The sequence below is a fragment of the Salvia hispanica genome, chromosome 3 (genome assembly GCF_029641045.1).
Source record: "Salvia hispanica isolate PSC_SH4W2 chromosome 3, Shi_PSC_v1, whole genome shotgun sequence".
In the NCBI taxonomy this organism is placed as follows: Eukaryota; Viridiplantae; Streptophyta; class Magnoliopsida; order Lamiales; family Lamiaceae; genus Salvia; species Salvia hispanica.
The window spans coordinates 45,586,034-45,598,453 of NC_142694.1; the positions used below are offsets into that span (position 1 = coordinate 45,586,034).

Genomic DNA, 12,420 nt, shown 5'->3' on the forward strand with positions numbered 1-12,420 from the left:
ACTTGTGATTATAAATTATTTTTACTTTTTAGTACAAATTAATCAAAAAGGTTCGATCGATGATAACTTCATTTTGAGCAAGATTACAAATTTTTTTGAGCAATCATCAAGTTTTAAAACTAGAGCTAAATTCTAAACTCGACATTTGAAACGCCATAGTTAGAATTAACCTTTAGGCATCATCTTTTAAACACCATGCAAGGTCACTTACGAATATCATAATTAGTATGTAGTACTCCGCCGTAGTAGTTTACTTGCAAGTTTCATTGTGCTAATAATTTTATTTCTATTTAGTGATTTTTATTTATTTGTCTTGGTCTTAGAGCAAAAGACTAATGAATTGAGAAGATTTTATTTATCTATCTTGGTCTTAGAACAAAAGACTAATGAATTGAGAAGTGGTGCCGTGGCAGTGATGCATGTGGCTTTTCTTGAACTTTTAAAAAACTTGGTTTGATACAGGACATTGATTTGTAACGCAAATTATAACTTAGTCATGTCAGTTTTAGTTTGGAATCGTGTTAAATTGTCAAACTTCATGAGTTTGTGACCAACTGTAAGTTCGTACAAAATAATACTATCATAGTAAAAGTCACAATTGGTCCTGAACATATGACCATTTTACCTTTTTCGTCCTAGACTTTATCTTTTGGATTTTTTAGTCATGCACATATAGAAATTTGATCATTTTGGTCCTCCGTCAATAGTTCCGTTAAAAACTAACAGTCAACATGATTTTGACCAAATTAAACTCTTAATTCTGATTTTTAATTCACTAATTAATCTCCTAATTATTTTAACAAATATCCATATAAAATTAGAATTGAGCTTACACACAAACACAAAAGGGGATTCTATTTGCTTACGTTCAAGTATAAGGGTGGTTTTTCCGACGCCCCGGTGGGCATGGAGGATGAGAGGCTGAGGGACGTGGTGGTGCTGCACGTGATTGTTGAGCACTGTTTTCAGCAGCGGCCTTGGGATAATTCGCCATGGCTTAGCGTTCGCCATTGATAATCAACTCTGAAAATCAGAAAACACAAAATCAAAAAAAATTAATAAAAAGGGAAAGAGGGAAATGCAATCTCGCAGAGCTTTGGTGAGCATCAAACTTACAGACATGGCGACGGAGGCGGAATTTTGAAGGCTGTGAACCCAAAATTAATTCCCCCAAATTGTTTCAGATACATGCTCTTTTGCTATTGCAAACAATCGTCGATGTAACACCCTCCACCGATCATCCGCCCGCCGAATAGGTGATGTCACAATTCCAATACCAAAGTATGACAATTTAAATTTTTCATTTTCTGAATTCAAAACCAAATATTTAAATCATTAGTCAATATTTATAATTAGAGCGGAAGCAACTTAGTATAGTATTTAGTGCTAACATGTCACGACTAAAAATTCGAAACATCTATCACTGACAGAGCTTAGTGACCCGCCAAGGATGTAGCGCTAAGTCAGACATGAAGAAAGGAAAACCCGTACACTCCAATGTCGACTAACATGCAGCATACCCAACACTTCAACCAAAAATTCTCTCCAAGCAGTGGTCACGCAACTTAAAATTCTTATTATCATTTTATTTACCAATTATTATCATATCTATCATATTATTATCGTCTTATTAATTTCTAACATAAATTGGGTAGCATCTCCCCTATAACCAAATACATTCCCCTATAACCAACACATGCCCAGAATCCAACGATAGACAATATCAATCGCAGAATATGTCAGCACACATAGCACATATACATACCAACCATATTTTCACATATCCAAACACATAGAAAATCCCATTAAGAGCGTAGTAAAAGACTAGAGTATGCGTACCAGATCAGATATAGAATCAGATGGAGATGCAGATTTTATCCTCGAGAGGACTCCGCACAGACAACCCACTTAGGGTGCGGACAGAGAATCAGATCACCCCTGAGGGTGTAGACAGAGAATCAGATCACCCTGAGGATATAGAGAATTAGATCACTCCTGAGGGTGCGACAGAGAATCAGACATATCTGATATCAGACGATCCTCACTTCAATTATCCAGAAGACGAGTGATTACAGATAATGAAGAACTGATGTCCTATGGCATGCCAATTATACCGAATGTAATCAACCAAACACGAGGCATCATGTAAGTTCTAATGCTCACTCGTCATTCCATCTCATTTCCAATTCATTTGTAAATTAAATTCTCAATAATCTACCTTGACATCCATATTCATTCTAAATCATGTTTTTTATTTTCTTAATTTAACTTGTGCTTTCCAATAATATTCTAATTAAATTTCTAATTTAACTTATTCTCATTTAATCAATTCTTACAAAAATCATGACAAACATTATTGCAAGTCTAGAATTCGTTTCAATAGTTAGTTCTCACAATTCAACCCGTCCGCTATATAAATATACGGTATAATTCTTTATTAGTTTTCCAAAATATACCAAATCATTACCAATAATTAAAATAAAATTTCATTTAGCATTATATATCTCCCCTAAATCACGTATATGTATTCAAATTCATCAAATGAAATTCACAACATATAGTTCTTTATAAAGATTAATTTTCGGTCAACATGTAATATAATTAAAACATTTTCAGTTCCTAAAACAACCACAAAACATACTTTTAGTATCCTAAAATCACATATAATTCATATCAAGAGACAAATCACATGCTTAATCATTCTTAATATTTTCAAAAATCCTAAAATATAAGAACTATAGAATTGCCTCGATTAACCCTCCAATAGAACGATTTCTTCGACCGAACGATGCAAAACTAGTAAGAAAAATGGAGAAAATGCCTAAAAGGAGTTCAAGGGGTGGCTGTCGATCTTTGTCTCCTCGGAGGTGGGAAAAAAAAATGTGTTCTTAGTTATTTTAATATGGTGTCTTATGATTATTTTATTTGTTCCCACAATATTGTGCCATTTGGCAATAAATTAATCATTTAAAAATAATCTAGAATCCTCTACTATTGTCTAGACTTAAAAAGAAGCTAAATGACCCTCTCTCTCAAAGCTGAATGTCTCGGCCCTTCACAATTTAGGTACATAAATTGGTTTATTTTATGTGATTTTACCAATTTCCCTTCAACATTAAATTTTTATATTAACAATATCCTAAATTTCTTTTTACTTCTACCCACATCATGCTTGTAATACTTAATTATATTGAGACTTCAATCCTCTTTAATTAAACTTAAAACTTTATACACCTTGACAAAAATTCTTCTAATTTCTTCAGTTTAAATCTTACATTAAATTCACACACTTAATTCTCCTAGCATTGTATATTCATTATTCACAAAGATTAATACTATTTGATTTAATTCCTCTGCAATATCGAATTAATCGCAGAAAACGTCTTATCAATGTCTTAGAAATTCTAACATCTCATCATATTTTTAGACTTATAAAAACTACTCCCTCCGTTTCTTCATAGTTGAGGCGGAACTTTTCGGCACGGAGTTTTTAGAAATGAATATTGGGTGTGTTAAATAAATAGATAAAAAAGTAAGAGATGGGAAAAGGTAAAGAGAATAAAATATAAAGTGAATAAAGTAGAGAGAATAAAGTAAGATAGAGTAAAGTAAGAAAGAGAAAAAAATTACCATATGGAAATGACTCAACTATGAAGAAACTTTCCAAAATGGAAAAATGACTCAATGAAGAAATGGAGGGAGTATCAACTATATTTAGTAATTATTGCTATTTTTCGATATCAAATTATTCACAAAAAACCCTAATTCTCCAATTTCCTAATCAGAATTGCAAATTCCGTCTAGGACCAATTTTGGGATATTACAGTCGATACACTCATCAATCGCACGTTCTGTTTGGTGCTAAGCTTCTTTTGAATCGTGAATGGATTATAGTTGCTTTCTTTGAAGGTAGCACTGAGTTGAAGCTCAGTTCAATGGCTGCTCCAGTGAAAATGGAGTACTATATTTAATTTTAAATGAATATTTGTCAAAATAATTAGGAGATTAATTAGTGAATTAAAAATTAAAATTAAGAGTTTAATTTGATCAAAATCGGGTTGACCGTTAGTTTTTAATGGAACTATTGACGGAAGACCAAAATGATCAAATTTCCATATGTGCAGGACAAAAAAATCGAAAAGATAAAGTTTAGGGCCAAAAAGGTAAAATGGTCATATGTTTAGGATCAATTTTGGCACGTACTCTTTTGGTAAAATATGGTGACTTTAGTTGCTAATAATATATATACTCCTTAATATAAATAGTAGGCCTGTCAAATCGGGTATCCGTGGATACCCGATCCGAAATTTTCGGGTATCCGATCCCGAGATTCCTAAAATCCAATACCTAATACCCGACCCGAATTTGATTTCGGGTACCCGGATACCCAATTCGGGTATCCAGTCCCGAAAAATCGGGTATCCAGTCCCGATTGTGATTTTAGTTTTTGAATTTTTTTTTTAAATTAACTATAATCACTGAACATGCTTATTGATTAAATAACTATTCCAGCCAATAATTTCCCGTAAGACTATATTGAATATGTAACAATTTATTACTCCCCAATAATGATATGGCTGGACTGGTAAGATTTTACGTATTTAATTTGATGGTTGCAAATTTTGTGTTGCGATGCTATTCGAATGTGATTATTAATATATGCAAATGGAGTACTATTATTGAACTATAGTAATTACCGAATAAATCATATTTTGTTTTAAAAAATAGATCTTGAATTTACTATAAATTAAAATTAATTCAAATATAAAAAAACTTGAAAACCATAACCATACCATATATAAGCAAAAGTATATTGAATCATACCACGATTAGTGTTATAGAACTATATGGCATCTCAAAACATCAAAACTCTTAAACTTAATTTGATATGGCTTAATTTTTCACAATTGAACTTGAAGCGCATATGCATACATAAAAGCCATTTAGTTTTAAAAATATTTAAATGGCATACACGTTTATCTAATTATCATATTTAGCAAAAGCAAGCACTAAATAGATCAAAGGATATATAACCTCCGAATAAATTTATAATTTGTGATTTCTTTTATAAAAAATCGGATAATTCGGGTATACCCGATCGGGTACCCGATACCCGAAAATCCAAAATTCTCAATATCCGAACCCGATCCGAAACCTGATTTTTCGGATTTCGGATATCCAATTACCCGATATTTTCGGGTTCGGATATCGGGTATCCAATACCCGATATCCATTTTGACAGGCCTAATAAATAGCATAAAAATGCCCTTAAATTTGTTATATTCTCTCAGTACTCATATGTTTTACCAAAGTTTTGTTAATTCTACAAAGCAACCAAAAACACGCACGCAAGCAAAAAATACTTATCATTCCATAGTTATCGTTGATCCAAAATAACCATTTAATTAAGTAAACAAGATCATATGAGAAAAATTAAAATTCTCACATAAATTCAGTTGGCAAACAAAGTACGCATATGTATTTAATTTGCATATGATATCAAGGAAGATGAAGAATCAAGAGAGAACTCACTACACTACTACTAGCCAAACATTAGACTGCTTATATACCATATACACTGCTTACGAGTATGGGTGTTTTATATATTATTCTATTTTCTTTCAAAAGACTGATTTAATTATCTCTCTATATAATCTAAAGACCTATTGATAGTTGATACTGACATGATTTTTTTTGATTTTTTTAACTATTTTCGATCTTCATTTTCACAAAATTTTAACGTTCTTTTTTTTCACAAAATTTTAACGTGTCTCCTATCACCATGTGACACTAGTAAGACAAACATTCCATTGTATCATTTTAAGTTTTTAGCTACTAGTACTATAAATCATAATGTATTTTACAGTTTACATTATTTTTATGGTTAATTTGAATAAATATAAATAAAGTTAGTGGTATAATCATATAGTAATATTAATTTCAGTTACTTTTACTAATTAACCATTAACTTTTGATTGGGAGAATCACATGTTTATATTAGCTCATTTTTAATAAAATTAAATTGGAATTGAAGATTTTGGAAAATGAAAAAGATATGAATATGAATTTGAATTTGAGTCATAAAAAATAAAAATTAAAGCTATATCTATAATATTTATAAATTTCTGCCTTAATTTGTTAAATAATAAAATAAAGTTGAATCCAAGACACATTGCCCTTCCATCGAGGAGCTATATATAATCCAACCCTCACTCTCTAACACTCTACTTATAAGTAATAACTAGACTCCAGAGTCCAGACAGCAATAAACTACTATTAATAAAGCTAATTAAAGATAATCTGCAGGACAGATGTTTGAATATCATAGTTGCTAGGTGCAAAAGGGATGTCTTGGTAGGACACTAGACATGGACTTTGAACTAATGATAAGTTCTCAGCAGCCTGCTCTAGACCTTGGAGCTTCATATTCGACAAGGACATGGCTGTCTAAACATGTGGCAGAAGCTGTCCATTGGTTTAAACATATTCAATTTAACTTCCTAGTTCCTACCAAGCTAGTTGGTCTCAGCAAGCAGTGGAGAATTTGTTTTGCGAGCGACTAATATGATTCCCAATCAGTAGTATAATTCATGGATTTACATGAAACCAGATTGATTTTATCAGTCTAAATGTACAAAGTGAAGCCAGATTGGAGTACTAAGTACTAGTATATTTTGAATAACATAAAATATGCTCTTAAAATCATCAATATGCTAGACTTGGCCATATTCTCTAAGTTAAACCACAGGAGCACGAAGTACTCTGCAAATCAATAAAAATAATAGCAAAAACACACATATAAGCAAAACATACTTCTCATTGCTCAGTTATCGTTTATCCAAAATAAACATTTAATTAAGTAAAACAGAATAAAAATTCTAATGGCTGAAACTACTTACTTGAATCACTCATATGCAAAAATTTGGTGTTCCACAAAACTTTATGCATTTGTTATGCAGAAAGGACTATTTTGGTTTAGGTGACGAAAACCATAAATCTTAACGGAGCCTTCATCATTCATTAACATGAGCAAACACGTGCAAGTCTAACAGAGCATTGTAATGTCCTTTTTCTATCTCCTCTTCCTTCACGCTATGAAGGAGCAGAGTTTCAATTATGAGATCTTCCCACTCAATCTCCACACCACATTTCCTTTTCCTTGTCTTTTTCCTCGCTTTCTCTGGCTCGAATACAGTAAGATCATTGCCCCCACCACTTTTAGGACGCATAATCCTCAATATGCGCATCTTTGCAGCCTTGATCTTTTCTTGCCTCTCAGCCCTAGCCAAGCACGCTCTATTGAAAGATGGCGGCCGAGCATCCAATCCCACATCCTTCTGCAATATATCCTTCAGAATCATCTTCTTGCTCATCTCCGATTTCCCACTCCACCACTCTGTATATCCGTGAAGATCAAACGTTCCTTTTTGCCTCTTCCTTGGATTCACTACATCAATGGCAGAAATCCCCTCTATGTAATTTGAATAAATCAGTGTCAAACACTCATGAGAAATTTGAAATTTATCAGGGCAATCTCTAGGCAAACAGTTCGGTTCAAAATATTTAGAGCTGCTGCTGCAATCTTCTTCCATATTGAAGGTATCATATCCATATCCAATGTCTTTACTCAAGCAGTCTCCCACAATCTCTTCCACATCACAGCTGAAACGTTGTTTTCCCCCTCGACTGAACGATTTCATCTCCATGTATTGCATCACAGATGGGGCGTTCCTCAAAATATTCTTCACCGTCACATCCTTCCCCCAAGGAAGCACCTGCGCAACCTCCACAAGCCTCTCTAGAAGCTCCTTATACCTTAGCCTGCAGGTACTTATTGTCACATGCAACTCCATTGCCACATCTTCGATCTTCACACTATCTACTTGATTCAATTGTGCAACAAAAACCAAGACCGCAGCCACCACTGGCATTGGTCTCCTTCCCGTCGTAACAAACCACTTGATCAAACACTGCACCAAAAACACCCCTTGCTGCCGCATCCTCTTAACCAAATCCGCCGCCACATGAGTAAAACTAGGGATGCTCGTCATTGCTCGCTCAAAAGCATTCACAATATCAAACTCAGGCAACTTCAAATCGACAAATTCAACCACCCGGCCAATCATCCGCCCTAATTCATGCACATCGCAACAAAATGTATCAGCAACTTCAACAATGGGCATCATCTTCTGATCCATTCTCATCACAATATAAGAACATGCCCCAATCAGAACAGAAAACCAATCCCCTTGGCCGTATTCTCCATCAGTGACCTTCTCAATCAAATTCCTAACCTCTTCCGATTTCTTGGGTGAAAAGTCCAACTTGTACATAAAATCGTCAATCAAGTTTTGAGCATGATAGATTTTAGTTTCCTTGTAAACATGGACAGTGCCGGTGCCGGAGGTTCCGAGGTGGACGTTGGTGCCAGTAATGCCGCCAGTAGGCGCTTGCAAAGTATCGAATTGTTGGATGGTTCCGCACGATGCGCATTCCATATTACCTGTTTCAGCTTCAGGGACTAGCGTCCTCTTCCTGCAGCGCTTGCAGGCGCGAGAACTTTCCATCTTTTTTGCTGAAACAAGGAAACAATCAAAATCAGTGAGGTACAAGCACTTACTGACTTTTTTTTATGCTGGAAAGCATTTACTGGAGCTTAAGGGAGAAAATGTATTGATAATTTGGAATATTTCGCAGATAAATTACCGATTGATTTATCAATGACATCGATTAACTAATCACATACACATCCAAATTGATTCTAGACTGCTTATATGATTACCATGTACTACTAATCACATACACATCCAAATTGCAAACTTTCCACCAAGGATGCAGATCAAAAAAGGATAATAGTATCATGAAACATAAAATTCATACTTCAATTAAAACAATCACAGGCTAAGAGAAACGACTGCCGACGGAAATCAGCAGGCGGTGGCCTTACCAGTGAGAGGCAGAGCAAGACGGTAGAGGAAGAAAGAGTGGATTTTGACCTCACAGACTATTTGGCCGCCACTGTCTTCGATGTGTGAAAGCAGATTAGGATTTTCCGAGGCGGGCGAAACGGAAGAGATTTTAGGATTTTGGGGTTTAGTTTCTAGATTTTAAATTCAGGTTTAAATAAGTATTCTCGTTTATTCTTATACAGTAAGTAAATATTTTAAGAATGAACTACATAAACGATACTTGATCTTTCACTTTCCCACATAAACGATACCTAATCTTTATTTTATATCGTTTTTGGTACCTATTAATCACATTTTTGGTATCTGATGCAATTTTCACCCCAAAATACCCTCTAAACAAATTCATTTTTCCATTTGTGTCATAAAGGGTATTTTGGGCATTGACAAAACTAGTACCAACAATGATATTATAATACCTTCTCTCATTCTCCCCACTCTTTATACTATTATTATTTTATATTAAATTAATAACTAATCAATATAGTTTTAATCAAAATTTAAAATTGTGAATTGTATTCCTAATGATAGAGTTGAGCATTTTTAGTTAGGTGTTTCAACCTTAAAATGAGTATAAATAATAATTAAAAATATTCAATTGATTTAATTATTTTAAATAATTAATTTAATTAGGTGTTTTTTATTGATTTATATTATCAATGCAATTAGATGAATGTATAAAACACTAAAAAAAAGAAGAAAAAAAAAAAGAGAAAGGAAAAAAGAGGAAACATAAACTAAGGGAAAAAAAAGAAGAAAAGAAGATAAAATACTAAAAGGAAAGAAGAAAATGAAAAAAAAGAGAAGAATAAACTAAACAAGAAAAACAGAAATAAGAAAGGAAGAAAAAAAATCACATATTTGGTTCTATTTAATTGAAATTCCAAAAATATCCCCCATAACAAAAAAATCACATGTTTGGTACCTAAGGTTATTTTTGTCATGGGGTACCAAAAACGATATAAAATACTCCCTCCGTCCCAGAAAGATTGTCCCATTTATGTTTTCACGCCAGTTTTGCAAAAATAATAATAAATAGTTAAAGTAGAGAGAGAGTAAAGTAAAAAAGAGAATAATGTAGAGAATAATCTTACCTATATTATTCTTTCTCTTATTTTACTCTCTTTCAATTTTACCTATTTATTATTATTTTTGCAAAACGAGTGCAAAAAATGAATTGGGACAATCTTTCTGGGACGGAGGGAGTAAAGATCAGGTACCATTTATGTGCGAAAGTAAAAGATCAGGTACCATTTATGTAGTTCACTCATATTTTAATTAGGTTTTAGTAATTGATTATATTATATTGAGTGGTCAAAATTATATTTAAGTCATTTGTTATTAAATACTAGTATCACCCATATGCGATGCACGATCCATTTTCTTTTATTTAAATTTATTTTATACTATAAAATAATTTTATAAATTCATAAAAATATCATTTTATGAAATCTGAAATCATAAATATATAAAATAATTATTAAAAAATATAAAATCAAACAAAGAAAAAAAAACACATATATCGAATAAGAAACAATATTATTATTTCATATTCTAAAATCACAAATTCATACAATAGCAATTTATTGTACCAATAAAAACTTATATAACCAAATAAGTTTATAAACCAAAAATTGCACACAAATCACATATCATTTAAATCACTTTTAGATCTATACTACAAAAGATCAATCACAAACACATGTCAATAAAAATAATGTATAAATATATATTAGAAGATAGTCAAATTGATCAAAATCATCAACAAGAATATAGCAAAATAGCATGGAATATACAATCGATATCAATATGCGCATTTAGCCGAAAAAAACTGGTTGCATACCCTAATAGTATATCCCGCATCGCCTACTTCCCGTGTAGTTGTTACCACTAGGGGTGAGTAGGTACGGTATACCTTACCGAAACCATCATACCGTATACCTTACCGTAAATACGGTATGCGAAAAAGTCATACATTTACCTTACCAAAGTTTTCGGTATACTGAACTTCGGTATACCTTATTTTTGGTATGACGAATTTCCATATCGATACCGTACCTCATTTTCGGTATACTATACCGAAGTTCGGTATACCTTACTTTTGCGGTATACCTGACTTTCAACATCAATTAAAATAAAAAATGAGAGTTTTTAGAATATTATTTATATTTTATAATTTTAAAAATAAATTAAATATAATTTATTCATAATTATATTTATATTTCACAATAGATTTTATAATTTAAAAATATATAAAATACTCACTTTTCTTAACATTTCTTAAAACTCGTGTCGCCTATAAATGAGACTCCTAATGGCGGATGGAGGGAGTATATTTTATACTCCCTCCGTCCCACAAAAGATGTCACACTTGTGGGACGGCACAAGATTTTAAGAGGTTTTGTTTTGTGTGTTAAATGGAGAGAGAAAATATAATTTTTATATTCATGTGAGAGAGAACTTTTTCCAAAAAGAGAAATGTGACATCTTTTATGGGACAAACTAAAAAGAAAAGTATAACATCTTTTGTGGGACAGAGGGAGTATATGATTGTGTTTATATTTTTGTGGTATATACATTAGTTTACAGTATATACCTTAATTTACGGTATATACCGAATTTCGGTATGCAGCGGTATACCGGTATACCGCAGTATTTGAAAATTCATACCGTTACCTTGCCGGAATCTTTCGGTAAGGTATCATACCGTGCCGAAAGTCACGGTATACCAAAAATTCGGTATTTTCGGTATTTTTTCGATACGATAAGACCGGTATTTCGGTATTTCGGCATTTTTCCCCAGCCCTAGACTTACCACCCATACTACGTTCAGGAAAGACAAAAGAATAAGAGTGCCACCAACCTAATATTCATACAAAGCACTACATGAAAAAATTATACATTTGACACTTCACAATATTAGAACAAACTTTTTTTCTCAGACATTTGATTAGAAAAATAAAAAACTAAACGCACCAGATGGAAGTATCATCGTTCAACATTTCTTACAGGACATTCACCAAATAGATGCTACTACCTTACAACATATTTATCACAAGACTATATTGTTACATTGAAGAAATGTGTAACAGAAAAATTAAACCAGAAAAGGTGACAAAGACTGAAAGTAAACAACAGCTTACGAAGTTGAGTTCACGAGGTGTACTACTCTTTGATGATCAACCATTAAATTAAAAGAAAAATCTCTTTATAAATTCCAAAGTTAATAGGTTAGTGGGGAAGTGGCAATGAATGTCAGTAGTGGGTAGTTAATCTTTATTATAGTAAATATATTAGAAAAAACTTTTTATTATTATTAATGTCATTCATGTAATTATTCTCAAAACTCCCCTTTTATATATTTATAGATTTTTCAATTTTGGCAATCTGAGGTATTTTTTAATACTTCAAACTAGTATCATGCCTATGCTATGCACAAATTAATATATTTTTA

At 32.5% G+C, this 12,420-nt stretch overlaps 1 protein-coding gene and 1 long non-coding RNA gene across 2 annotated transcripts; both read right to left on the reverse strand.

Annotated features, from left to right (window-relative positions):
* Nucleotides 1–791: 791 nt before the first annotated feature.
* LOC125199564 (uncharacterized) lies at nt 792–1,989 on the reverse strand. The gene is made up of 3 exons (XR_016137449.1): nt 1,840–1,989; nt 1,117–1,307; nt 792–1,023 (listed from the first exon to the last, which is right to left on the reverse strand). It is a non-coding gene; the product is annotated as an uncharacterized LOC125199564 (long non-coding RNA).
* Nucleotides 1,990–6,799: 4,810 nt separating this feature from the next.
* Nucleotides 6,800–9,085, reverse strand: LOC125210989 (plant-specific TFIIB-related protein PTF2-like). Its single transcript, XM_048110657.2, has 2 exons — nt 8,948–9,085; nt 6,800–8,575 (listed from the first exon to the last, which is right to left on the reverse strand). The coding sequence occupies exon 2, from the start codon at nt 8,565–8,567 to the stop codon at nt 7,014–7,016; it is 1,554 nt and encodes a 517-aa protein (XP_047966614.2). The 5' UTR covers nt 8,568–8,575; nt 8,948–9,085; the 3' UTR covers nt 6,800–7,013.
* Between the last annotated feature and the right edge of the window lie 3,335 nt (nt 9,086–12,420).